Genomic DNA, 27,853 nt, shown 5'->3' with positions numbered 1-27,853 from the left:
CAAAGGTAATGTGAGAAAGCAGTACCCCATTTGAATAACCTCAGACTCCAAATTTTGAAAAAAGACATGCACAATAAAGTCACTTGTTAAATAAATACCTGCCACCAGGGTACCAGTCAAAGAAACCTAGTGTCTCAGAAGGAGTTCCACCAGACAATCCATTTGTGTCCCTAAATTTTGGGCCTGTGATTTAAGTGGTACTTAGGTGAACAGTGGCCACAACATATAAACATTATTCTACTACTAGTACAACTTATTTCAAGTATTACACTAAAACCCAAAGAATTGTAAACCATTTCACAGCATATTAAGACACGACACTGTTAAGTGACATCTGAAACCACCTCAAAAGAATATAGCATGGAATTATGAGTTAGAATCTACTGACCAAAAAAAATAAAATATTGTTTCCTTTTTTCTTTAATTTCAACAAGCTCTCCCTCCTAATTTTCTAAAATGTGCTATCAAAAATCTCCACAATATGTTACATGATTATGTTATAAATTAATTGATTGCTTTTCTATTAAATATATTTATCCAGCCAGTTGATCATATCTTTTCTTCCTTCCTCAATATAAGGCTTATCCATCTCCTCTTCTGTGATGTACAAAACCATGAGTTTGTCCAGGATAAATTTTAACCTGATAATCAACTTCACAATTTTGCTTTAGCTTCTACTCCAGTAGGGTGACCTGTAATATAGAGCAGAGTCACAGTTACATTAATATAGATATATTCCATGCTGCCAGTCCTTAGTTTATTCATCATTCAACTCCCTGATTTATCATGCAGGCTAGACACTAATAATCAAGCTCCCTATGGAAAAAAAAAAAAAAAAAAAAAAAAAAAAGTAAAATTATATAAAGAAAAAACACCATTGCAATAAGGGTCTAGAAAATCTGTTAGAATATAAAGGTAGGTACAACAACTTACAAAGATATGGATACAATAAAAGTACTTCCTACATACACAACATATGAAAATACTAAATAAACTAAAACTCAATAACAAGCCTCAATCAGACACCAATGGATGCAATTTGGCTTATCATATGTGGTTTATGAGTGTATGTGCCTGGAAAGCTTGAAAAACATTTGTATGTATTGTTTAGAATGACATAAATGAGGGCAAGATATCTCTTTTTTCAAGTTTTAGGAACTCATGTCACTTTAGTGTCACTTCCAAATGTTATATAAACACCAAATTTTCAGGGACCTTTGGGGAATATGTAGTCTAACCCTTACTGTCAGCTACAGCTCAGGGCCTTGTCCAGCTGGGTTTTTAATACCTCCAAGAATGAAAACTTCACAACCTCTCTCAGATTCAAATATTAAAGCACCCTCAGAGTATTATTTTTTTTCTTATGTTTAAGTGGAATTTCCTGTTTCACTTTGTCCCCATTGCCTCTTCTCCTTTCACTGAATACCAATGAAAAAAGTCTGCCTCCATCTTCTTTATTCCTACCCATTTCTGTGTCACTGATGACTTCAGTTAGCACTTTGAAAACCATGTGTTCTTTCATCTCACTAAGACTTATTTAAATGTGTTTTATTTTATGGCTAATCAATCATGAGCATGACAGTTTACCTAACAAATCTTTCTTCTCTACATCAGACTATGTGTGCAAGTGTGAAAAATCCAAGTGGAAATTCCTGTAGACCAGATCTCCAGTTATGAACTTGGACTTGTGTAGGTAATGTGAGATATCCTTTTATGAACATGTACGCATGGGAACAAGCACATCATCCTGCATGATGGCCTCACTTCACAGGATACATGGAGACATCCACACGTAAGGCTTATTAACTATCACAGTGCAGACACTCATTAAGGCTTCACAGCAAGTAGTTGCCAGTAATGTTGGGGAGTGGAATGACCAAGTGCTCGTAAATCCCAGACTGAATGTTTCCTCAGCTGACCTAATTCTATCCTTTGTGTTATATTTCTTAATGTTACTTCTAGGGTGTGGGTATTTTATCATTTTAAAGTTCATCTTTCTATTTAGCACACAAATTTGACTAAGAAAATTTGTAAAGTGAACAGAATTTGTGAAAGCTGTATGAGACAAAGAATCGCATTAAAAAATCTCCTTCATTGCAGTACTAGAAAATTAATTAATATTGAACATTTTTTCAATTTCATAAGTATGATCTCCCTAGCATATTGGCTAGAGTAGAGTGTGCAGCAAGAAAAATTGATCATTTTATCAAAAATTGCATTTAGGCACATATATTTGCACACAAGGGAGAAGAGCTTATGTTGTAAGTGAAATAAAAAATAGTAATTCTCAATACAGGTGTTTTTCTGTGCAGTTTAAGTGTACCTTTTATACCGAAGGTAATTGCTCATGGGCTTACCTTGTTCCATTTGCTTTATACTAACTTAAAAAAAATTATCAAATGCAGATAAAAAGAAGAAACAGTCTTCTAAATCACTGTTCCTCATCATATCCTTGACTTTATTTAATCCACTAACTTTACACTTTTATGTAAAAGTTTTTCTTTTACATTTTTCTTCACTGTGAAGTCTGATAAAATTATCATGTCTAGATTACCCAGAATCAATAGGAAAAAAGAAAAAAAAAAAAAAAAAAAAAAGCATACAGCAAAGGATTGCTCCCTGAATAGTCCAAAACTGCAAGAGGATTTTTATAAAACTTTTTCACCTGGGTTACTGGAAATACTTTCAAAAAAGAAAGAGATTTCAGGAAAAAAAAAAATATATATATATATATATATATATAGTTTTAATTCTTTTTCTAAGTTATGCAATTCCTTCTAAGTCTGCCTCCATTTTTCTGCTTATTTTTTTTAATAAGGATGAGTTCTGGCTTGTAATTCAGGAGGAAAAATTAAACACAGAAATGAAAGAAGACAGATGTTATTCGCGTACTTCATGAAGGGGTATGAAGTCATCTTTTCAGCAAAAATTAAAAATGTAGGGTTCATCAGATAGGACACATCATCAGAATCCTTGATTAGACCTAGAAAACATTAAAAAAAAAAATGTCAATTGACTTTTAAGTTGAAATTCAGATTCAGCACTCTGTTTATGCAGTGAAAAGTTTTCCTGTCTTATGCAACATGTACCCGTAAATGTCATTATGTCAGGAGCTTTTTAACAAGCTACTGTAAGCATGGCTTCTAGAAGAACACCCTTCTAGATTAAAACTTTATTTTAGTTAGTTTCTTGAGCTACAGATTAAATATCTGAATTCATAGGACTTGAAAGATGTTTTCTGTGCATACAACGTTGAGTTACTCTGAACTGATGGGGGAAGTCAATGTTTTAATAAGTAGCCCCAAATCTACATTCTAAGAACAGTTTAGCTACCCCAGCTTCTTGAGCAGAGCATAAAAGGACAACTGACGCTAAAATAACCACTGTCTAACTACACGGAGTAGCTAAATCAAAAACAACACTTCCTGTATGTGAGTAAAGTCCTAGCCCTGCAGCATGCCGTTGCAAAGCAGTAGTAAACAGGAAAAGGGAACTGAATTGGGAAGGTGACCCAAGGACATGTATGTCTGTCTAAACCTGAAGCAAAGACGCAGATCCTACGATTCATTATGAAACTAGAAACAAATGTCCTCACCACCATCTTCCTTGCATAATATCCTTCCTACTTTGCTCAAAATATGTCATCAACTGAAAATCTAATTTGAAGAAACAATGCTAGATCAAGTACCTCAGCTATACAGTACACATACTCATGTGTACCTGCTTGTATTACATCCTTGAATAGAGAGGTACACCAGCCCTTAATTTGGGATATGTCAGCATCATGTGATGTGCAGCAACACCACCCCAGCAAAAAACGATGACCCTTAATTTCTTAACACCACACTGGTCATTTAGGTATTTCAGGACAGCATCAGCTTCTCTGGAACATATAAACAAATGCAAATTAAGCACCCATCGTAAAATCAACATTGTAAAATTTGAAAAGTAAATATAAATATGCATGTGTCCCTCTACCGTGTTGCTATTATATCTTTTTCATACACATTAAATAAACTATTATTTCAGGCAAATATTATGGCTTGCTAATCTGAAATCATCAAAGAGATAAAAAAACTAATGGAATTAAATAAAAACACAACATGGATAACATACATCAAAGGAAAGCTACACGGATGGAAAACAGCTGATTTTTTTAAACACCTACCTTAGAGGTAAAAATGCTTAAAACTCTCTGAAAAGTTGGATGATTTTTTGTTTTGTAAATGTAGGCACAAAAAGTAATAACAACCTCTCCAGAGAACACTATTCATTAGACAGTCAATATGTTGACAATAACTGTAAGTTCAGCTCGGAGATGCTTGCTGCAGGAAAGTCAACATGACAAACATGGAAGATGTTTTGAGGATTTATAGTGTCAGTTGAAATACATCTGGCCCAGATGCTGTATTCTGGAAGCATCCATTTACCCCTGAAGTACCCCGAAGGCCCCTGTCACCATGCAGAGGCAGTAAAGTATCAGAGGGAGAGAGGTAACAGTTAATTGTTTTATATCACCTCAAGACTATATTTTCAGCCTCACAAATACTACCTAATCTGTTGTCCCACCACCACCACATATACATATACAAATGAAGTGCCAAAAATTTTTCTTCACCATAGCTGACATTTAAAACATGTAAATTGCCTGTAAGAAATGCCAGGCAGAGCCCAACCCTTCCTTCCCATTCCAGCAGAGAGAGGACAGATTCCAAACTAAGAAGTTTCCACAACAACTGACCCCTCTGAGACAGGAGCTATCTGGATGTGATTCAATTATGCCTCCCATAACCTTCTCACCAAATACCTAAGCCCAGCAACCTTCAATGTAGCTACTCCCCACAGACCAAGAAAGAGATTTGCTCTCCCAGTAAGTTAATTAGTTTGATTTCTAATTAGTCTGGCCCCTTCACAGTACTGTCTTGCCAGCAGTTGCCTTCTGTTATTAAGGCAGCAGAGCACCTTTGCTAGAGACAGAAGGTCTTCGATGATAAATGCTTGAGCAGCGTTGCACATGTGCAAGTAACAGACATGATCTCTTCAGGGGCAGCACACTTTACACCCTAATATTAACAAGTTAAAATCATACACCAGGTTAATTCCAGGCTAACTGGAAACCAGGGTAGATCACAGATCACTGTTTAAGTGGTGTTCCTTGAGGACTGCTGCAGGTGTTAAGCACTAGCTTCTGTTTCACGGTGGTCCCAGTTTCCTCATGGAAGTGACATGAGAGTTGTCTGTCATAAGAACAGCCAAATGGCTGTGGGGTACTATCCATACTATCCCTCCTTGAGTTTAAAGGTTTAAAGATTTTAGTCAATGTGATATGCGGTTCCCTGACACCTTACTTGTTTATTTTTCTGGGATCTTGAGTTTTCAGCCAACCATCAAGCCTGGATCAGAAGGCTTCCACGCTTCTTTTCCTGCAAAAAAAGTCTGGGCAGATGGCTCTGTGCACGCAGACACACATAAACAAAATCAAAATTAAATAAATTCATCGACCCTTAGACTTTTTGTCTAAGGGTTGTCTTGTTGTGGCCCTTCATACAACAAAAAGCTTCTACCCAAGCAAAATATTGTTTTTATTTCTTTTCCTCAAGAAAGTCATGTTTTTAAATACCATTGTTAACTACTCTACAGAAATGCCTATATACTTTACAAAACATTTCTAAGTATATATATATGCTTTTTTCAATGTTTCAATGAGAAATGATCAAAGAGGGTCCTGATTACAATTTTAGATTTTGCATACAGCATTATACCACTTAACATAAATCCACCATTAAAGCATTCAAAATAAACAAAGGCAGCTACAAGAAATAGTTATTTACTACAGAGCACATGATGGGGCTTGCTTATGAGCTAGGGAAAAAAAAAAAAAAAAAGAAAAAAAAAAAAAAAGGATGGACTGACTGCTTTACTGCAGACATCATTTGGTGACTGAAAAAAGAGACATAGAGTAAGATCCTGCTCAGTACTGAAAAGAGCTCCTGCATCACAAGAGTAGCTAAACCCTGGCTCAGGATGACCTGAGATGTGCTGCATGACCAGCAGAAGAGGTGATGCATTCACTAGAAAGAAACAAACAGGGACTCTTGAGGATGCCGTCTTTAGGTCACCCTTAGATGTTGCTGTGTGCTCTCCCCAGCACAGCCCACAGGGCAGCAATGGGATCCCTGGGAAACAGTTATCTTTCATTTATTAAATGCCTTTGTCTCCTTTATCTTCTAATGGTAGAAAACAAAGAGTGGGATTTCTTGCAGAAAACATTTCTTACCTGTGTCCATTAGCTGCGACCATATCAGCCATGTATCTCATGTTTGGGAGTTGCCATCCAAATTTGTTTTGAATCACAATCACAGCTTTGACTGTGCTGGCAAGTGGTTTGCAGACATATGCCTTGATGTGCTCAACTTGTATTTCTTGCCCACAACACTCATAGTCAAATCTGTCTCTAATATCACATGGGAAAAGCCTCGATTCATTAGCCATCTGTAAATCTGCAGGAAAGCAAGCAGGACAAACAGTAATGTCATTTATTTGCATCAGTAACTATGCTTATAGGTCTTAATCTTCATGCAGTCCCCACATACCCCTAGTAAAATGAACTTTGTACCACAAGGTTAGAAGTAAAGCTCTAGGCAGCTTGTAAAGCAGCTCCTGGCGCTGGCCCTCTTTGGTTGCCATTCATGAATTCCAGTCAGTCAGCATAACCATAGTGTGCAATAAGCTCAGAAGAAGGGCTCATGTCAATCCACATCAATCCATCATTCCTAGCTTTCTGCTTGGAGCAATCCAACTTGTGCTAGCTACATTTCCATGTGAACTCCCAACAAACCATGCCTCTCTTGTGGTCTCCCACCTCCTCCTCATGGTCTGGCACCTGGTTGTCTTTTGCTGTTACTCCTGTGAGACTCCACTGCCAGCAAGCCGCTCTTCTGACTACTTTTCCCTTGTAGTTTTCACTGTGAGTGTCCCCTTTCTATTCCTTTATGGGGAATCCAAAGCTGCTGTTGCTTACAGGCACTTTGCTGGTCCCCCAGTATCACCTGTTGAGTACAGCCCTTTCCCAGGGAACTCATCGTTAACTGGCATCTCTAAAAGTTCCCATAAATCAGCTCAGAGAAGGTAAATCAGCAGGGGTTTCTCTGCACACTCTGTAATCTGAACTAGAATGGTAAAAAGAATGTAGGGATGTACACCAGGGTTGTTTACGAGTACATCACAGATACCTAAATTTCTAGAGTTGTACATTTTAAAGGACAAACTAGAAGCTACTTTATTTCTCCTCAAGTGAAGAAAGGTTTCCAAACAGTTTATAGCCTCAGAGATTTTCTCGGAAGAATCCCTCAAGCTCATTTTAATGTCTTGTTCCTTTCAACAGGAGATAGGCCACTGTAGGACCTTGTGTTTAAAAAACCCAGTTAACTTCTGGTGCCCTCTGCTCTCCCCCTTCCACCATGCAGTAGGTGGTCATACACAGCTTTTTTTTTTTTTTTTTGGGCCCATATTGGGAAGCTGTTTAACCTGATACAGTTGCCACTCTTGACAAATCAAAATGGCAATGTTTGCTTATTAACAAGGGACAGTCTCTCTTCCCATGTAAATGAATCCACTGGAATAATATTCCTTGATCTGGCTGGTGTCACTGCTAAAGTGAAATCCAGCATGCTGGCAATAAAATTCAAATGCGCTTTTCAATGATTAGATATGCTTGCTAGGAATGTATCTTAACCATTTATACCCTTCTGGATTTTCTAATTAATTCTAGCAGATGTCAGCAAAGACCCACAATATATCTCCAGTATTCTCTCCCCTCTTCAATTCCTCTACTACAAATATACATAAATAACATGGTAAATGGTATTAAAACCAAAACAGGAAAGCACAGTGAACAGCACCACAAATTACCCCAAATCCTGCCTCTTTACATCAGTTGTGCTGTCTTCACAGGGCAACATGCTGTGGGGTGACACATGCAGAGGTTCCCAGCACCAAGAACTGGCCCTCTTAGGGACGGCTCGCCACAGTGCTGTTTGTGAACAGAGCTTCCAAATCAACCTGAAAAAACTCTCCAGAAGATGCAGTGCAGTTTAACTAGACTAACTGCAGCTTTTCCAGCACCTTTCCCAAACCTCAGACAAAGCAATGGGAAGAGATTTCAAATGCACGCTGTACAACTGATCAGACCTAGAACAACTCCCCTACCACTGTGATTACTGTTTTCCCTCACTTTGCTCAGTTCATCTGAGCAGTAAGCTGGCAAAAATCCATTTATATTTAAGTAGAAGTCCCGTTTCTTTTAAAAGTACCCTAATATTACATGTCAAAATACAAGCTGTGTTTAAACAAAAATAATGGCATTTCCAAGGCTAGTAAACAAAAGAAATATGCTGTATTGATAAGTATGATTTTAGTCATGTAATGACTTGAAGAATGCTGATGAGTTATGTATAGAAAGGAGAAAATCATCTTGTACTGCTGAGGTTGCTGCCAGAAACATGCCAGAGTTCACTGCATAACCTGTGAACAGCAGTGAATGCCTGCTATAAAATATTAATTAAACTGACATAGATGTAGATTATAAAAGCTACATAAAATAGTTCACAAAAGGGATTAGTAGAGATGTTGGTTAGACAATGAAAAAAAAAAAAAAACACAAAAAAAAAAAAAACAACGACAAAAAAAAAAAAAAAAAACGACCAAAAAAAAAAAAAAAAACAGATTCCTCAACCCACTCTCAATGTAGAATTTATCTGGTACTGTTAAGAAAAACATGATTAAATAAAAATTGGAGGAAAACAGGATTATTGAAGTTGTTTATTAATTGAATTATAATTTCCACCCATGTGTAATTCAACCACCACAAAGTTAATGAGAAGGAGTTTGTTGGTTTAGGGATCGGACTGCTTTTGCAGTTTAGATCAGCTGCTTGTACTTGTAGTTGAGATCAGTTCATCGTGAAACTGCGCATGAAACACGGATCAAATGTGTCTAAAGCCTCAGACACGTGAACACTTCTTTACATATGAAGTACTCAGACTTGATCTCCACCTAAGAAATCAGATGCATTTAGGCCTCCTATAAAAATAAAACCAAACAATAACATGATTTTCATAAGACCTAGTTTTGGCTATGTCTGATCTGCGAATTTTGAGGTCATGGCACAACAGCATCTGTGCTGCTATCCCACCCACAGAGGGGAGACTGGAGCTCCAGTATCAATACAGAAATAGACTAAAATCAGCTCTAGTTTTAAACACCTCCGTGCCTTCTCCCTCATCCCTCACTTTGTTTTTGCCACTGCTCGAAAACACCTTGTCAGCCCTTTTGCTACTTCCTCTTTGGCATGCTACCAAGGTGGCAACTCCCCATCTTCTCATCCAGCAAGCCCTGGCCCTCTAGTGCTAAACGTGCCAGAGACAAAACTGGAAAAAAGTGGTCTCCATAGGAGTCTGCTATAGCAGGGGTTACTCCTGCCTTTCAGAGCACTGGTGGTGCTTGTATGGCAGAGGTTCAGACCTACTAGCTGCTGTTCTTTGGATGCTATTTCATCAAATATATATGTAGGTTGCCTAAGGTTTGTCCTCCTTCAGTTGTGTTTCAGTTTGCTGGGTCATCTTAGTGTGACTGAGCTATTTGGCCAAGCAAGTTTAAATAACAGAGAATTACAAGATTAACCTATCAGAGGGAACTAGTACTGTTTGTCATGATTAAAATCTCCCTGAGAAGCCCAGCATATCTCTTATTTACATTTGTTTGTACAAGAAGAAAGATCATACTCACGATGAGCAAGCATAAAAAGAGCACACTCAGAGTACAACTTAAATCATGCTTCTTACAGCTCATCGGCTTATCAGGCTTTTATGATACTCCAAGACAACCTGATTTTGCTGTGTAATGATAAGCTGATCTTTCAAATGATCTTTCAAATAATAAACATTCAGTCGTGCAAAATAAAACACAAGGTGTAAAGATAGTGTATCACAACCAGAGCTCCCTCTTATAAACTGGAGAGTCCTAAGGAGGTGAAATTCCACGTTTTATCAAAATCCATCAGGCTACAGTGCCTTGCTGCATACAGAGACAATATGCAGCAGCTTTCTGCTGACCAGTAAGCCAGGTTTCCTCTGGGAGTAGTACACCATTACTGCAGTGTTTGGCAGGGACCATTCAGAGCCTTATTACTGTGGTTGAAGCCGAACCTCCACCAACTTCTCTCGATGACAATGAAGGAGCAGGGCCCCATCTTGTGGACATTTCCTGGAGTGAGTAGGGCTGTGACAGCTGCTAACCACAGCGGTTGTAATGCAGTGCTGAAAAGCTAGCTCTGATAAGGATCAGCATCAGATCTTGCCTAAAATAGAGATTTACGTCTGGGCTGGATAGCTAGAATTTATGAGAAGAAAGCTCCTCCTTTCTCTCGAGGCAAACCATCCTCTCTTTTCTGCAGGTGTGGGGAACCCTGCCCAAATTAAGGGTTTCAAAGACCTGGAGAAGAGTTTACACACTGCCTGCAAGCTCCGTACTCATGCACTGGGGAAAGGTAGATGCAGGCAGATAGGAATGAACAGGAATGAAATCAAGGCACCCATCACCACCAAGGTGGACCAACCAAGCCTGGTAACAATTTAGCCCAGGCACCAGAAGCCACAGCATCCACAGCTGTGGGCTGTGAATGGCAGGAGAGCCTGGCTCCCCAGCAGGGCTTGAGAAGCCCTGGGCTGGCCACAATGGCTCAGACAGAGCATGTTTGGGGAAAAGTACTGGGAGGTTTCTACATCTCTTCTGTAAAAGCTGCTCGCACAACCTGCAGCTCTGTCTCACACGTGCTATGCCACAGCTGCAAAACCCGGCTCATCAGCTCCAACTGAGGGGGCTCCCCACAGAATGTGTATTTTGCTTTCCCAACTCCCTCAGGTTTTTTATTTTCTTGATAAGCAAAAAGTCTTATCATGCTCACACACACACTCAATTACTACGAAAACCATGTTAACGTGTGGCACTGTCTTCACCAGCCTGCAATATTTGGAGGATTTTTCTGAGGCTACCTAAGAACACGGTGACAGCAGCACCAAAGCCCAGAGCTCTCCCCCGGGAAGTGTGAATGCTGCAGGACCAGGGCCAAGATGTTCGGCTGAACAAGACAAAGCTGGTGACTTGGTATGGCTGCAGGTATCTGGGGTGGGGAGGCCAGGAAGGGCCCCAGAGCTGCTCTGGGTTGGGGCTGAGCACGGTGTTCGCCTTGCATTAGTGTTGTTGGACACACTCAGCCCTCTGAGGTTTGCAGAGAAATGGTGGGAAAATGCATGGGAAATGGGAAAATGCATGGGAAATTCTGTTCAGTACAGCAATACATGTATATTTGAAACAAATATGTTTCAGATAATAAAAGTACTGTCTTCATGCATGCAAAAACAGGGTGTTTTCATGATAGCACCTATGAATCCTCATACCGAAATAAAAACTGTAACTCAAGTAATGCCAAAATAAAAAGTCATACCCACAAGGACAGAAGAATGGATAAGCAGTTTCATTACTATTGATGTCATAATGCAGAATAATGAAGCAAATACGAAGCAAGATAAATTCAAGCAACTTTTTAATGTCTAAAAGTCCTTTAGTCCAACTTTGAGCTCACAATCTTCTGTGAGTCTTGTAAAAAATAAAGAACTATAAGTTAAAATGTTCCTAGTTTTCAAAATAAAATATCTTCCAACTGACTGATTTCTTCTCTATAATTTAATTAAATTGATCTCTAATTGTGAAGCCTAGTGTTACTTCATGGTTTTTGTCAAATAAACATTTTGATCCAGTCAATCATGTCCTTTCTAGCTTCTTCAATATAAGGTTTATCATCAGGTTTCATGTCTTCTGGCTTCAGTTGTGCAAACCCATGAACCTGTCCAGGATAAACTTTAATTTTATATGCAACTTTACAGTACTGTTTCAACTTCTCCTCCAGTAAGGTAATCTGTAAAAGAAAGCATTTTTCTGTTAGCTTGTGGTTTTGTACGTTTGCCAAACTTGCCATTACTCATGTTCCTACATCTTTGCCTTTTCTCCACTGTTATGTTTGAAGCAGGTTTTTGTTGATCAATAGATGAGAAAACCCTTCTGTGGAATGTAAGACTGAAATGGTTTTCAAAAGTATGGGTACATCTAAGAACCCTCAACAGTGACTGCGAAGAGTTGGCAAATCTCGTTGCTGTAAATGAACAGGTGCAATTATATTCAGAGACTTAATATGGCTTGTAACCTGATTTTAAACTCTGATCTTGAGAGAACATATTCTCTAAATCCCAATGATTCTCAGTCTAAAATATTTTGATAGTTAAGAAAAAACTGTTACTTATTTTTAGTTTACAACAAAAAGGCATTGCTCTTGTGCAATCTTCAGATGTTAAGTATACATACAGTGTTAATGATTATTTTCCTGCATACATATATATACATATTTTTGTGCTTATTCCCATGAGAAACTCAGAATATAAAAAGAATGTTCACCCCCGCAAGCTTAATTCTACCTATTGTGTGTTTCACCTCATGTAATATATTTCTTGTTTATGTTTCTTTGTTCACACAACCCTTTATTACTTAGTGCAGAAAACAATCCATTTGAGGACGTTTTTTATTAAACTCAGGATTTTTTCATAAAAAACTGCACAGGTAACTCTGAGAGAGAAAATCTCAGGAGGAAAAGGTATGGTTTCAAGGTGTAATGTGTGTATTCATGAAAACTGTGTTCCATGGGGGAGGGGAAGGATGACTTTAACCAGAAAAACGGATGGTGAATGAAGAATTTGTAATTACACCAGAGGTAGTATGTTATCATTGTCACTAAAGAGAAAAAATGTATGCACAGAAGAGTGCTCCAGTTTCTATCCATGTATTTATCCAACCTTTCAGATGAGCTTATGATAGGGGTTATTTAGGAATATAGTTGGCATCCAGGATTCAAAACAGGATCCACAAGTTGTGAGCTTGTTTTTTTATAAATTCACAACCACTCTTTTGACAGAGTTCATTTTGCCTTGTTGTACCAAAAGCAATTAATCACTGATCCACATCATCTGAAAGTTCTGTTTCTGAGTGCTGTTTTTTGTTTGTTTGTTTGTTTGTTTTTTCCCATTCTGGGTCCAAGTTCATTAGGTTTACTACCCATTCTCCCATCCATGGCAGTAATATCCATGTCTTTAAGGTGTTTGATTCATACCAGTTGGATCTCCCTGCTCAATTTCACACTCTATCCAGCCACTGAGACCAATCACTGGTCTTCACTGCATTTTTCAGCCCCAAAAGGAAGTTTTGAAGAACCTAAGCAAGATATGTGGGGAGTTGAAATAGAAGCAAAACAATCTAGTCTGTCTGTTTTTTTGTATCTGAAAATAGTTTCTAACAAGCTATGGTTTCTGTGTAGGATAGAAGAACAAAGGAAAAATAAAAATCATTTACAGCTTACCTGGTCATGAGAAATAGTGTGGTCTTTCTCACCAAAAATGAAAAATGTGGGATTTAGTAAGTTGTATCTTTCTTCAGAGTCCCTAATTATTCCTGTAATGTGTTTGAGAAACAGTCTGTCAGTGAGGTTAACGTTCTTGCAAGATGAAAGAAAAATTCAAAGACAAAATTTCTATTTAGGTTTACTTGTTAAATACATTTTTTACTTCAGGACAGCTTCTATTCTGATGGATGAAAAAAAAAAAAAGGAAAATATTGTTCCAACTCTCTAAACACTAAAAAAATACTTAGAAAATTTATGTGCCAAAGGAAATACTTTTTTTTTTTTTTTAATTTTACACCATTCTTAAATATTGATATCAATATAGCATACTGCTGAAATAACCGTAATTAAAATCTGCAACTCACCTTTGAGTTTAGTATTTACAGAAATCATTACAAAGCAATAACTAGACTTAGAAACTACATATAGTGGTGTCAGCCCATGTAAGTTTTCATGTATTCTACACTACCATAGAGGGACACCCCAGCGTCTAATTGAGGATTTCTCAGCATCAAGTGGTGTACTGCCATTCCACCCCAGGAAAACCCAACGATACCAATCTTCTTTGCACCGCATTGTTCCTTTAGATACTTCAAGACAACATCAGCTTCCCTAAGACATATAAACAAAAGGGAACTAAGGAATCTATAGCAGAATCAATATTTGACAATTTAAGAAGTAAATTAAAAGAGATACTTTTTTTTTTTTCCATCGGCACCCCCCAATTATTTAAAACAGAGAATACATTAAGAAAAAAAAAAAAAAAAGGCAAATTGCAAACCAAAGCAGTAGTTTCTATTCTTGAATGAGAGTTAACATCTGTGGTCCTAGTTTAGTAGCCATAAACAGTTGTAGGTACTAAAATACTTACCTGAATTGTGACCCACTCCTTTGTTTTCAAAAGAAGCATTTTTTTTAATTGAATCACTTTGTTTAGTACAGAACAAAAACCAAGACATATCTGCAAGAAGAACAGCACCTTACTTTATGGAATGTGGGAACAGATAAGCTTCACTGTGCTATCTCTACAGGGTTCACCTATTTAGATAAAGTTTTATCTTAAGTGTGTCATGCCTGTTGCATGAGTTAATATTAATAATATCTTACCAAGCCTACATGCAAAAATTCTATATCAAATTAGCGACTACTCCAAATTAAACTGTCAGCAGCTATAATGTTTAAAAAAATAAAAAAATAAAAAATAAAGATACTGTGTGAGGTATTGTATACAATGCATAAAGTATAAAAATTGTTTTTAGTGTAGACCAGAGCAGGTCACATTTTCAATTAATTTTTTATTACTAACTTCGTAAGTGTCAATAGTTTATATTTCTGATTATCTAAAGAATTTTAAATTAATTTTAAATGCAGACCACATATACTAATAACTATATTTTCAAGTATTAGGCATATTAGTATGGTCATCACAGGTTTGCTTAGGCTGACAAGAAAGCAGTATGAGAGTGATATGATCAGAAGATCATGTTCTAGGCCTGCAGGAGGAGCACACTGTGAATGGATGGGCTCTTTCAGAGCTAGTTTATTTGAAATGGCACAAGGAAAGTTACGGGTATGTCGGATTAATTTTTATAGGTATTAGTCATTTGTTTTTTCCAAAAATTCAGTCTCAGCTTCTGCAACTCTACTGTCAAAATCTATGCTGAGGGATATTGAAGTTAGGGTGCGAGCACTGGAACCTCTTGAAGGGGCCAGAAAAACACTTTGTGCTGTACAAGATGATAGCTGAGTAATAGGGTGTCACTGTCTCACTATTATTATCTCAAGTTTTAGGCTGTGGTAATAGATGCTGAAGAAACAGGGAAGCTTTGTTACAGGCACTGCTTGGATCTACAGGAAGTAGTTCCTGTACTTCACAAATAGAGAAAACCAGTGCAATTGATCATATGTCTCATAGATTTGGGTCAGTCTTGCAAATTTTGATCTAGTGCTGCTCAGGAGATTATCTCACCTACTATCATTTACAAGGCAGAAAGCAAGGTGAGCAAGTGACAAGTGGCAGATAGCTTTAGCACTTGTGGAAGAGTTTTCCTCCTTATCCTGAGGAGCTTAGGCAGTCTCAGCACTGGTGAGCGGAAGGGCTGTGAAACACCAGTTACAGGCCTGTGCAGGCAGCATGACATAGTTAGAAAAGGGTCCATGGAAACGAGATGGGGACAGTAAGTAGAGTGATGGATGGAGCAGATGATCTGTTCCAAATCTAAAGGCAGTGCTGAGGACCACAGAAGAACCACCCAGAATAAATGACTGTGTGCATGCAGCCATCTTGCCTCACTGTCAAGTGCCACTTTAAACACTTCAGACACATATAAATTCCCCTTGTTTGCTGAATGCTTTTTAAATTCAAGCACAAATATGCATCTTACCTATCTACTTTCACAGGATCATGTTCTTTCATCCAGTCAGCAAAGTCATGCCAGTGATCAGTAGTTTTCCAGGGGTCTTTCCCCTTGAAAAAGTCTGGGCAGATGGTTCTGTGTGAGACATGGAAACAAGTCAACTTTCACATCCAGGTGGGGTGAATCTGTGGATGTCTAAATGTTTTCTTATGTTTTTTCTACTCCAGAGTACACACCTACATGGTTATCATCTGAATCATATTCTACTCATCCTGTTCTGGCAATCGGCAGAGCTAAAAGTATATGTCTTGCAATGGAAATTAAAAAAAAAAAAAAAAAAAAGACACAATACAATAGTAAAGGGATAGAGCAACCCTCCTGATTATATATGAACAAATATTTAGCTCTTTGCTAGTAAAAGCTAAAGCAACCCTTATTGTTGTTTGGACTCCAAAAGGCCTGGTATGGCAAACTTACACAACTTAAAAGTGCATACCAACATTGTTATTGCTTATCTTTTAATCACCTGCACTGCCACATAAGCACAAACACTGGCACTTCATGACCCTCCTTCTAGCTTTTTGCTCAGGGAGACATTTCTGTTTGGTCAGTTTCAGTAGCTTTGGTGGCCACGGGAACATTTCTGTTCACACCAAGTAAAATGGTCTGGCTGCCCTATGTGTGTGGAAAACGTATACCATGCTTAGCTTTGGGCCTGGTGATCTATCAGTGTATTTCTTAACAGAAAAATGGTAAAGATGGGTGCTTACATGTATCCATGACCTGCAATCAAATCAACTATATATCTAATGTCTGGGAACTGCCATCCAAATATATCATGAATCACAATCACAGCTTTGTCTGTGAAAAAAGATGGTCTACAGACATATGCCTTGATGTGCTCAACTTGTACTTCGTGTCCAAGGCACCCATATCCAGATCTTTCTCCAGTGTTATACAGGAAAGGATCCGCCATTTGGAAACCTGGAAGGGGAAATGAAAAAAGAAGAGTGAGAAGTCTAATTTGCTAATACAAGATTAAGACAAATAAGGGCAAATGCAACCTGCAGAAAGTAATTCAATATTTTTTTGAAAATAATATTGACATCCTTGTCTGAAAGGAGAAAGTAGAATAATGCAAAAGCAATGTTCCTGTGCAGAATGGTTCTTAGTCTATAACTAATTAAGCTGCAAAGAGGGACAGAAAGTTACAAAATGACAAATAATATGTTCATGAATGTCCTAAGTCTCATGTCACTTTTGTTTTGCTCCCATGCAACTCTTCAGCACTGGCATGAAGCGGTACAGCTTCAGATGTTGTACTCTCCCCAGATGTAGGAGAAAGTGACCATTTGCAGCAGTCACATGTGTCTTCAGCTGGAATCACAAACTGTTTTCTCTGAATTATGTGAGGGTAGGCACAGCACTCAGCTGCTACAGAAAAGGATAGCATCCAGTGCTTCTTGCAGCCCATGGCACCCAGTCTATTGGGCACAGCTGGCAACTGGCTGCAGTGCTGGTTTCCAAACTAGGTTGCAAGGCCTTGGGCCCATACGGCTTTGAAAGGGATTGCAAGAAAGCAAGCAAATGCCAGAGAAGTTAAAGTCAGAAGTTGTTCTGACTGTGTCTGGCGCATGGAATGGACTCTGTGCAAAAAGTATAATCTGTATAATCTTATCTTTTAATTAAAAGTAGTACTATAATCCATCTGTACAATAAATCCAATTAGGTCTTCAGGAGCAGCTTGCTAAATTAAAACAGGTTCAATGATAGCATCACTTTTTTTTTTTTTTTTTTTTTTTTTTTTTTTTTAATGCATTTAGGCTGCTTTATGCCCAAGATAATCGGCCTTCCCAAAGTACATGTATCATCTAGGTACACCGTTCTTCTAGTGGAAGAACGGTGTACCTAGATGATACACTCCTAACCCTGGGGATGGAGTCATCAGGTCTGACAGGTAGAGCACTGACTTTGACTAAATATGCTTTATCACCACAGCAGCTCCTGGATGTTAAAGTGTGCTGCAGAGCTGTAGGAACTGGATGGATGTGACATTACTGCCAGAATCAAGCTGCTTCACAGATAGCCATGAGATGGGTGATCTTACACAGTGAGTAATTCCCTCTGCTGATAACTGAGAGCTGATTACACTTGTTAATTGTTCTCCCACATTTTCAACATCTGAATGCCTGGGTTGGTATTAGGAAGCATGAATTATCCTGATCTTCAGGACTAAAACCTCCATTGCTTTGGCATTACATGCAAGTAGATGTTGTAACATGTGGAAGAGTGTCTCCTAGCTCATGTTCCCCATAACAGGACTGAAAATGCTTGAATGATGTCTGTTTTTGCAAAAGTACTTCCTATCTTTTTTTTTTTTTTTTTTTTTTTTTTTTTTTTAACCTAAGATGAATGAGTGCAAGAGTCTTCTTGAAGAACTGACAGGTATCCCCAAAGTCAGCTAACACCACTGGCTTCTGAGATGGCAGCCATGGTCTTAACCCATTAGCACCTTTAGTTCAGAAGGGCACAACCTATGGTGTCCCCTTCAAGGAAATAGTGTTTAGGAGGCATTAAGTTTTGCAATAGTTGTGAAAAAGCCTACTGTCTATCTTTCGGTAGCTTCCCAGAAATCATTTCTTTGGCCTATCTTGATTGATTCCCAGCCAGCTGGCTCTTCTCCAGGAACCCGGCTGCGAAGACCTTAGTAAATAGCCAGCCACACCTGAACTGCTTAGAAGTCTTTGATGGGATCCTGTTTAGTCAGAAGCTTTGTTCCCTCCCGCTTTGATCTGTGCAACACGGTGTAGTGAAGCAACGACCCAGGATATTTCCTACCTGTCCTGTCTCACCTCATTCCCTCTTGCCACCGATTTCATCCATTGCACTTTTCCTCTTCCTGCTTTCCCCACGGCCTGGTTCCAGGCAAGCAGAACCTCACCTCTACAGCCTGCTTCTCATCACTGAGCTCTAGCATGGATGAGACACAGGCACTAGCACAAAGCAAGGAGCAGGGGAAACTACTGCTACCAGGGAACAAGCAGAGACATCCATGAGTTCCAGGGCATCCTTTTGCTGGTTTAGAGAAAGCCTCCTTATAGCTTCTTTGTCTCACTTCCTTGGTTTACTGAGTTCCTCAGTGCCACCCAGCTTTTGTGCAAGTAATAAAAAAAAACTGAGGAGAATCATTCAGTGTTATCACAAGGCAAAGGTGGGCTCCCTTGGATGGCAGGACAGACCCAAACTAATTCATTTGTAGGGAGCAGCAAATAACATGATTATAACCTGTCAAGTCTTAGTTTTCATTAAAAAACAAACAAACAAAAAACATAATTGAGAGGTGAGGCTAATATTCTTTCAAAAACAATCAGATAAAACTGAGGAAAAGATATTCCTAAGGATAATCCCCACTTCTCGTAAAGTGGATAGGAGCACATGATCTCATATTGCTTTGCTTTTTGCCAGGACCTAGCACTAATGCTGCCAAGATGTGACATGTCTGCCTTTTTCCTGGGTCCAGGGATAACATTTTAAACACCATGGGTAATTAATTTCAATGCTAAATGCTCCAGTGGACCAAACAAGGGAAAGAATGGGAATTCATTACCATAAGGGCAAAAGAGATTGTGGTCCTGTAGCATGATCTTGCTTCTGCTGGCTATAAAATAATGGCCAGTAATTCCTACAGAAAGCCCTCAGACTGTGACTGAAGTAGGATGCCTCCCACAAAGTCAGGCAGTCTAGAGTTAAAGCTTCAAGTGAACGTACTACCTCCCTTACCTATTTGTGCCAATGTATGATGACATTTAGAGGGAAAAGCGTTTGGGTTGTCCTCAGACCTATTGCTATGCCACAGCTGCAGACACTCAAAATCTAATTTTTCCCTAAGTTGATATCCTCTATCTTTACCTTATCTGCTCCTTAATACTTGTCTTTGTGCAGTTGTTTTTTTTTTTTTTTTTTACCTTTTTTTTTTTTTTTTAATGAAGTCAAAATAAAAGTCTTTCTTTAAAGGAGTGGTTTTTGCTGAATGTTTTGCATATTTTTCAAAGAGCTGTTTCTGACTGCTTAGCAATTTCAGATTTCTCCCACTCAACACAGTTACAAGCAGTTAGCCTCCCTCTGCTGCCAGCTCAGTCTTCGTGGACCAGTTTGCCATGACATACCTGGAGTACAGGATCCTGCGTTATCCCAGCTCGGTTCCTCTGCTCGGTGAGATACCAGCTAGGCTTCCCTAAACACGGCAAGAAGAAAACCCGTTCTGCTGGCAGTTTTGCTCCAGCTGCTGCTTCTGCTGCCCATCCAGTTTCCAGGTGCTTTTCAACTCTTCTGCAGCCCTGGGGATTGGGAGACGAGGAGGAGACGCTCAGCACACAAATCATCCTGACCGGAAGGGGTGGAGACAGATCATACAGAGAGGCAGGGTTTGGTGGATTCAGTAGGCTCCAAATCAATTGCCTTTTACTCCACCTTTTATTTATTTTTATTATTTAAGGAGTTTAGAAAGCAAGGTGCACACCGATGCTAAACTGCACTTATTTTTTCATCATCTCTAAAGACGTGTAATTCCTAACACAATAGCATGGAGAGGTTGAAAGAAGGACTAGTGAATCTTCTTACTAACAGACTTCAGTTTTCCAGTAAGATTTCCCTTCCAGACCTGTACACTACAAAGCAACTGGTATGTGCAAAAATGGTATGAAGCAACGTAATGGTGCGGCCATTTAAGACTGCAGAACCTTTGGACCTCAGCATTTTTAATTGACACATCTAGCACCTAGTGGCGCATCCGCTAAGGCTCTGTTAAGTTCAAAGATGCATTTTCTTATAGCATATTCACGCACTTTTGTTGTCCACGATAAACGCCTTTAATGGAATTTGTGCTGAATGAAGCCGAGTATGTCCTGGCAAACTTACAGCATAAAAACTAATGGAAGGCTCCCCAGCACACAGACGAAACATATTACGACCACACCCACAAGTATTCTCAACAAGTCTAAAAGTGTTCCAGGTTATTTTTGATCGGACTTGCTTTCAACAAGTCAAAAACATTTGAGTCTGAACCGGTTGTTATTGATGGTGACTCGCTGAAATTTTCCGTTCCGATTTCCATAATGGCTATGTATGCAAGGAACATTAGTTCAGCCCTCGGGCTGATGTCTACTGTAGGTTTAATTTTCTCTGTGTGTGCACGTGATTTATGTGTGCGAGCGTGTTGGGGTAGGGGAGAGAAATGAAAGAGACAAAAGAGCTAAATGAAAATGACCATATAAAGGTCAATAAACAAATTTTGATCCCAAGTGTGCGATAAACTGTGGGACAAACAAGTCCCACGATTGCTCTGTAGATCCTGGGCTGTACTCTGTGTGGTCGTGACCACAGGGTAATCTGAGAAGTGGTGGTGGTTGGGTTCAGTTCACCCAAACTTCAGACATCTGCAATTAGGATGGCCATGTCAGCAAGGTGTCTACACCCCCACAGATGCCGTTGCGACCTAGGGTATGATTCACACCCTATGGGTGTCTTTAGAATGAGGTAGATGGCCCCCAAGATGTCGCCAGATGTGCTGATCTGATTGTCACCAAGTTTAATGGCCTACTGCAGGTGTAGGTTGCTGCGCTGTGAACATCGCCAGTCAGGCAAGGCGAGTCCCACCTCTGTGTGCTGTGGGAGCCACATGCAACTCAAAATTAGGGTTTGTCACGACCAGAGAGAGGGTGTTTTTCTCTGTCCTGTCATACCTGTCATTAGCTTTGCACATCAAGATTGTTTAAGAAACGATTAAAAAGATTGCTTGTGTTGCAAGGGAGGGAGTGGGGAGACTTCACTGAAAAGATCTGGTTTGTATGTTGATATTAATGACATCTGGCTTGAGTTTGTCTAACCCCAGCTGGGTAGGCATCCTGTAGTCTGATCCACAAGACTCAAGCACTGTCTTTCTACTTTGGTCCCCCTGGATTTGGGTCCAACTGAGCTGTAGCCCCCTGTGCAAGGAATAGACCAGCAGTACCAGGCGTCTGATCCAACAAGCATTGCAGCAATTGTAAATCCTGTCTTTCTGCCCAGCATCTCTTTGAGGGTGGCTAGGCTGAAAGGAGAGCAAAGGGCTAGCTCTGCTGTAATGCATGCCTTTGCCTGCACGCTGTGATTGTTTGACCTGCAAACCCTACGTCATTCAGATCTCCCAGACTTGCAGAAACCACCTCTTTCCCCACAGGATGGAATCATATCTGTAATGGGCTCAGGGTTGTGGAGTTCACTGTACACATGCATTTCCTATAGTCTCAAGAAACTTATAAATTTATTTTTTAATCGTTCTGTAAATAACTCTGTTTTTAGGAATTTACAGAAAAGAAAAAAAAAAAAAAAAAAAAAAAAAAAAAGGATATTTGAGGGTTGGAGTGGTCAAATTTCTCCTTCACCTGAAGCACACAATGCGTATCTTCTTTTGCTGCTTGTTTTGTTGGTTTGGTTTGGTTTGGTTTGGTTTGGTTTGGTTTGGTTTGGTTTGGTTTTACCCTGAAGGTTTGCACCAATACTCCTGGTTTTACAGAATGGGGTGTGGAATAAAACCCCAAAGCAAAACCTCACAGCTGTCAGCTGCATTTTTACCTGTGTGTTAACATAAGAGACAAGATCCTAGGACATGCAAGCCTGCTGTCCCGAGGCAAAATAGACAGATACGCTCTCACAGATAACTAGTGATACATAAAAACCCAGAAAGGCAAGTACTCTGCTGGCATCTAGTGCAGAAGTGAAAGAGTCCAATGGAGAGGCCAATGTACAGGCTTAAACATGCCTCACTTACCTTCACCTGGTACAGCGTTTGGAGTGCTGCTGGTAGCAACAGAGTTGTCAGAAAGCTGAAATCATCACAAACACTATATTTACGATGTGAAAGCCCTGTTCAAAGCACCTGCAACGAGTGATGTTCTGCTCGCAACTTCAGCCCGCAGAAGCTGCAGGCAAGGGAAGGGGGATGGCGGGGCTCGTGGTGGGGTTGCTGCTGCTGAGGGCACCTTGTGGGAGCTGCCAAACAGAGGAGCTGGTGGAGAGGCTTGGAGGAAGGGAGAGCTGAGAGGGATGGAGGGGTAGGGCTCAGAAGGGCTCCGTGCTGCAGATACATAAATGGTGAATATTTACCTTTTGAGGAAAGAGCTTGTGGGATCTCAGAGGGTGTATTTTGTGAGCTTTACAGAAAAAATGCGGAGTGTTAAGTTTAATTTTGCAATAAAATGAAAACTATTTTAATGTTGTGGATGATATGCACAGAGGCATATCAAAATTACCTAATGCTGTCCAGGTGTTTCTAGGTTATTCAATGGCTCATCATTTTATTAAAAAGCACTTCTAATGGAATTTCAGTACAAGGCACATAATTCTAAATATTCATAATTATGAATATTAACAGATATATATAGGAAAAATAGTAAATTTTGAAGCAATTACTCCAAAATTCCTACTGACGATCAGAGAAGCATTATTGCAAGGAATGCATGAGCAAGACAAGAGAATTAAGATTACATGGATAATTGAATGGATTACAGGATCATTTCCCTCTCTAAAACCTACACATTTGTTTTATGCAATATGTCCATTATTTTTTCTTACCAAACATTTTGTCTTCTTCTCTAAAACTACTAAAATTCGAAATCCAGAGATGGCTGAGAAGTTCTTTTTCTTTCAGTTATTCATCTTTAGGACTATTATCTTCAACGGTGAATTAATGCCACATATTTAATTACTGAAAGCTGGATTTTGTGTGTAGAATCATCCCCACAAACAATGATTTAAAAATACTTGTATTTGGTCTAGTTTGGTCCAGGGAATGAGACCTTTTCCTTTTCCTTTTCCTTTTCCTTTTCCTTTTCCTTTTCCTTTTCCTTTTCCTTTTCCTTTTCCTTTTCCTTTTCCTTTTCCTTCTCCTTCTCCTTCTCCTTCTCCTTCTCCTTCTCCTTCTCCTTCTCCTTCTCCTTCTCCTTCTCCGTCTCCGTCTCCTTCTCCTTCTCCTTCTCCTTCTCCTTTTTAAATTTTCTTAGTACAAGTTCTCTCCTTAAGCACAGCTCATCTACTGTTCATTTTATATTTCAGGAACTTTCTGGGATTAATCAGCTGTAAGCAGGTCATTTTGTTCGCCTATAATTGTGGCTGTGTTTGCACTGAGATACATACACAATTTTGGTCTTCAATATAAACAAAATGTCTTGGATTAAAAGCTGGACCTTGTGCCTGTAGATTTTACTGCACTTTTCAGAAGAAGGAAATATCATGAGTAGAAATCTGGCTTTTCTGTAAACTCCCATTGTGCACTTGAACAGTTTGATTGGATTGAGAGAGATTTTCCAGGAGATCCTTTTCGAAACATAGAGGTTCCCAAAATTTCTGCTTACATATGACCCCCCATAAACCATCTTTCTTCTAGATGAACATTCAGAGGTTTTTTTCCTAGCTCAAAAAAGGGTAAAAGTTTGCTACCATCACTGGTTATTGGTAAATTCTGGCAAAAAAACTACTATACTAATCAGTGTTTTAAACTTCAACATTAAAACAGAATGACAGGAAAAAAAACCTTCCTGTGACTGCTTGTCTTTAAAACTTCTGTTTTCCAAACTTGTCTCCACATTAGTAATTTGGCCATAATCCAAACAGCTTTGGACTGTATCCCACAGAGCAATATAGACGCCCATATGCAACATCAAAGCAGCAAGTTAAAGGAAAGCAAGTATGAGGCCTTCTAATTACATTACAAGATAATTACCATACATAAATCAATTCAGAGCAACCAAGGTACTTTAATAAATACATTTGCAGAGAGCACCTGTTCTTACTTTTTTTTTTTCTTTTTAAGCAAAATAATGAACTTTGGGCTAGTATTAAAAAATTACGTTTCAGTGCAGGCCTGTAAATTGTTGAGTTTGTGCGGAGAGTGGGCCTGTTTGACAGTCTATGCAAGTTCAATGTAATAAATTTCTAAAATTCCTTTAGCATATGCTGAAGTAAATACTGAATGGAAGGTCTCAGAAGAAAGGTCCCAGGCAGTGGAGGAGCCAGCCCACCACATGCTTTATGCCACCATACTTTGGCATAAAGGATCAAAACAAAAGGACCTCAGGTGCCTGATAGACCTGTGAAGAGATTTCAGAAAGCTGAGAAGCAAAATGCTTAAGTCCACCTTAATCCTTTGCAAGATTCCTGTCTCAGGCCTTTTGATTTTCCTCCACTTCCCACAGTGGCTTGCCTGTACCTGACAGAGCAGCTACAATACGTCAGGCCCCTTCCAGAGCCTGGTCTTGTGCTGCGGTTCAGACATCAGGCCAAGCTCATCTGTTCATTACAGCCTGTTCTCCTGGCTCAGTAGGAGAAGAAAAAGCAACCTGAAACCCATCCCCACCAAGCTGGCATAAAATTTCCAATCACCTGCTTGCCTTCAAAGAGACCAACAGTCTGCATCACAACATATTAGCTTCCCCTGATCTCTTGGCTTGCTTGGAGGCTTGCCTGGGGAGCTGAGATACATGTTTTCAAGTGAAATCACAGCTTGCCACAGACCACAGTGGCTTTCTTCTCGTGCTGGTGCAAACCTTCCCACCAGCCTGGATATAAACAATGAATGAGTTCTCCAGGGTGTGGACGATCTCTGGGCTAGCTAACTACATAAATAGGGGGAGGGAAAAAAGGGAAATTAGCTATTTTCTCCCCAAAAGGAATTCCTTGTGTGTCCCTGCCATCATGTACTCTCTCTCATGAGAGAGAAATAGATTAACATTAATGAGATAGCATTTTCCTGAATGTCCATTCAAGAAATGAAACTTGGATATAAAGGAGACAGGAATAACTTTGTGGGAGGAAGTCTTGTGTAGGTCCTGAAAGAAGGACCCAGGACTTTCTATACAAGACATATGCTCATAATCTGGCCCTGAAGATTTACATAAATATACTAAGTCAGAAATTCTTGTTTAAGCTACTCTTTCTTCTATGTTCATTCATGTGTGGACTGCCATACCCACACGGCTATTTGTTACCCTCTTTCTTCTCTGGGAGATCTTCCCTATACATATATATATATACACACATTTATATATACATATATATATATATTCATGTGAGTGGGAACCAGAAGCCTCATTCCTTTTGTTTCAGTCAGATGTAGGTATACTATTAGCTATTCCAACACTCCCTCTATGGTTTTAAGCAGAAATCAGTGTCTGCTGCTGATCTCTTCCCTGAAAATTTCATCAAAAGTGGCATCAAAACTGAATTTTGGTCATGTGGATTCTTATGACAATATACATTTATCCTAAAAAAAAAAAAAAGATTATAGGCAGCTCATTTCTACTCGTCAGCATCAAAAACAACAACAACAACAACATATAGTTTAGCTACCACAACCATTTCTATATATTATGCGAAAATCATGAGTTCCTTCCTCTAGGAAAAGACATAAATGCCTGTATTTTCAAACTTAGGAGCTCTGAGACCTAAACAAACTCCCAGGCACAACTACAAATTATGTGAGCTGAGAGCAAACAGTAAGCATGGCATGACTCAGAAGAACAGCAATGAAACTGCGCATTCCTCAGTGAACTTGTGAATTATGCAAATAGAAAGTCAGAAATTAAACAAGCATCCTGCCTTGGCATTTGTAATTAAGACTCTTCATTAGCACACAAGATGCTCTTATAACATGTTTGTTAAAAAGCCTGTTTTAAGTTTTCTGCTTTGATGGGGTAAAAAGGTTTTGTCAAGTCTGAGAAACCACTGGTTTCCCTAAACGCAAACTAGATGCTGCACATTTCACCTGGGTACAGTTCAGAGTAATTTTGTATGTGTTTATGTTCATTTTCCAGTCAGCTGAACTATTGGCAGTCCTGCTGCTTACTCCTGGAAACCTCCCAGAGAATCTGCATGCTTCAAAGGCTGTTAGGAATTCTTTATATTCTTTAGATAGGGTATCTTTTTGAGGAACTCTTCTTTTTGTGATCTGCCAAGAGCAAATGAAAGCCAACAATTCTAATCTCCTCACCACAACCATACCTTTCTTTTCTCTTGTACTAAATGCCTCTCCATTTAAATTAAATGCTAATTTTAAAAGAGGAAAAAATACTTTTTTTTTCAGAGATAATTTGGAAACAAATAAAAAAGTTGTTGTTGTTGTTGTTTTGGTTGTTGGTTTGTTTTGTTTTTCAGCTTGTATCCAGATTTTAAAAAGAACATGACTGAGATGCTGAAGAAGAAGCCAAGCTCAAACGAAGCTCTGAAGAGACAAGCCGGTTTTTGCCCACATCTTACAATGCACTGCACTTTCTTGAGGCCCAGCTCACTTTTATGCCCTGGGCTCCATGGAGGAGTTTGATTTGTCTATGGAGCACAACAATAAATACATATGGCAATTTTGTAAGTACACAGTGTTTAGGATGGACATGCAAGTGTCAGCTTCCAACTTTCATTAAAGTATGGTCATGTTAATTAACTGAGAATGAGTAGGCAAAGAATCTTACAGAGCGTCTGTGACTGCATGTGATATTAAAGTGCAGAAGATTAGTAAATACCTCTGAGAAGTTGACCGAGATTAATATAGCAATTGGAATATAGTACACAGGGGAACTGTGATGGAAAAATAGATTGAAAAGTCGCTGACCTGTAGTTATGTTTTAGGAAATGGTTTGTTGTTCTGCATATTATAAATATGGGTTTTCAAAACCAGAAAGATTTCTTTGAAGTCTTTCTTCTTGTTTCTTTCAGTGACAAAGTAAATTCAACCCTATTTTGGTCATGATGAATGACCTAGTATTGATCTTACATCCAAAATTTACAAGCCAATCCAAAGTATACTGCAGGTCCAAAATCATTTATTTCATATCAAATCATATCAAATCATGGAAGATATATTAACATAAATACTTCAACATACGTAACACAAGCATACATTATTAAAATCCATATTTTGACTACAATGACAAAATCTAAAGCAGAAAGCCAACTGCAAGCTCTC

The 27,853-nt window shown here is 39.0% G+C and overlaps 1 protein-coding gene, 1 long non-coding RNA gene and 1 pseudogene across 5 annotated transcripts; 1 reads left to right on the top strand and 2 right to left on the bottom strand.

Annotated features, from left to right (window-relative positions):
• Positions 1–523: 523 nt before the first annotated feature.
• LOC311432460 (carboxymethylenebutenolidase homolog) lies at positions 524–6,687 on the bottom strand (annotated as a pseudogene). Its single transcript has 6 exons — positions 6,594–6,687; positions 6,278–6,500; positions 5,349–5,450; positions 3,741–3,883; positions 2,893–2,983; positions 524–692 (listed from the first exon to the last, which is right to left on the bottom strand). The product of its transcript is annotated as a carboxymethylenebutenolidase homolog (transcript).
• A 3,756-nt stretch (positions 6,688–10,443) lies between these two features.
• On the top strand, positions 10,444–27,565 carry LOC311431295. 3 transcript variants are annotated; one of them, XR_014689331.1, is made up of 5 exons: positions 10,444–11,163; positions 12,086–12,222; positions 12,670–12,703; positions 17,860–17,971; positions 27,049–27,565. It is a non-coding gene; the product is annotated as an uncharacterized lncRNA (long non-coding RNA). The 3 variants fall into 3 exon arrangements; XR_014689332.1 differs by lacking the exons at positions 12,086–12,222; positions 12,670–12,703; positions 27,049–27,565 and adding an exon at positions 19,943–20,069 and having other exon boundaries at positions 17,863–17,971; XR_014689333.1 differs by lacking the exons at positions 12,086–12,222; positions 12,670–12,703; positions 27,049–27,565 and adding an exon at positions 19,943–20,069.
• LOC311431294 (carboxymethylenebutenolidase homolog) lies at positions 11,586–20,164 on the bottom strand. The gene is made up of 6 exons (XM_084508649.1): positions 20,028–20,164; positions 16,632–16,845; positions 15,889–15,996; positions 13,974–14,116; positions 13,463–13,554; positions 11,586–11,974 (listed from the first exon to the last, which is right to left on the bottom strand). Exons 2-6 carry the CDS (start codon positions 16,835–16,837, stop codon positions 11,795–11,797), a joined length of 729 nt encoding a protein of 242 aa, XP_084364775.1. The 5' UTR covers positions 16,838–16,845; positions 20,028–20,164; the 3' UTR covers positions 11,586–11,794.
• Positions 27,566–27,853: the final 288 nt, after the last annotated feature.

The sequence above is a fragment of the Aythya ferina genome (genome assembly GCF_964211825.1).
Source record: "Aythya ferina genome assembly, chromosome: 2".
NCBI classification, from domain to species: Eukaryota; Metazoa; Chordata; class Aves; order Anseriformes; family Anatidae; genus Aythya; species Aythya ferina.
This window is presented reverse-complemented; position numbering and strand designations above follow the sequence as displayed.

What these genes read in the sequence shown, in the direction of transcription:
- LOC311431294 (XM_084508649.1), bottom strand. Translation starts at nt 16,837, where the DNA reads ATGGCGGATCCTTTCCTGTATAACACTGGAGAAAGATCTGGATATGGG. An exon ending in ATTGCAGGTCATGGATACAT is followed by an intron (nt 15,997 to 16,631) that starts GTAAGCACCCAT and finishes TGTCTCACACAG; the next exon opens with AACCATCTGCCCAGACTTTT. An exon ending in GATCCTGTGAAAGTAGATAG is followed by an intron (nt 14,117 to 15,888) that starts GTAAGATGCATA and finishes TATATGTCTTAG; the next exon opens with GGAAGCTGATGTTGTCTTGA.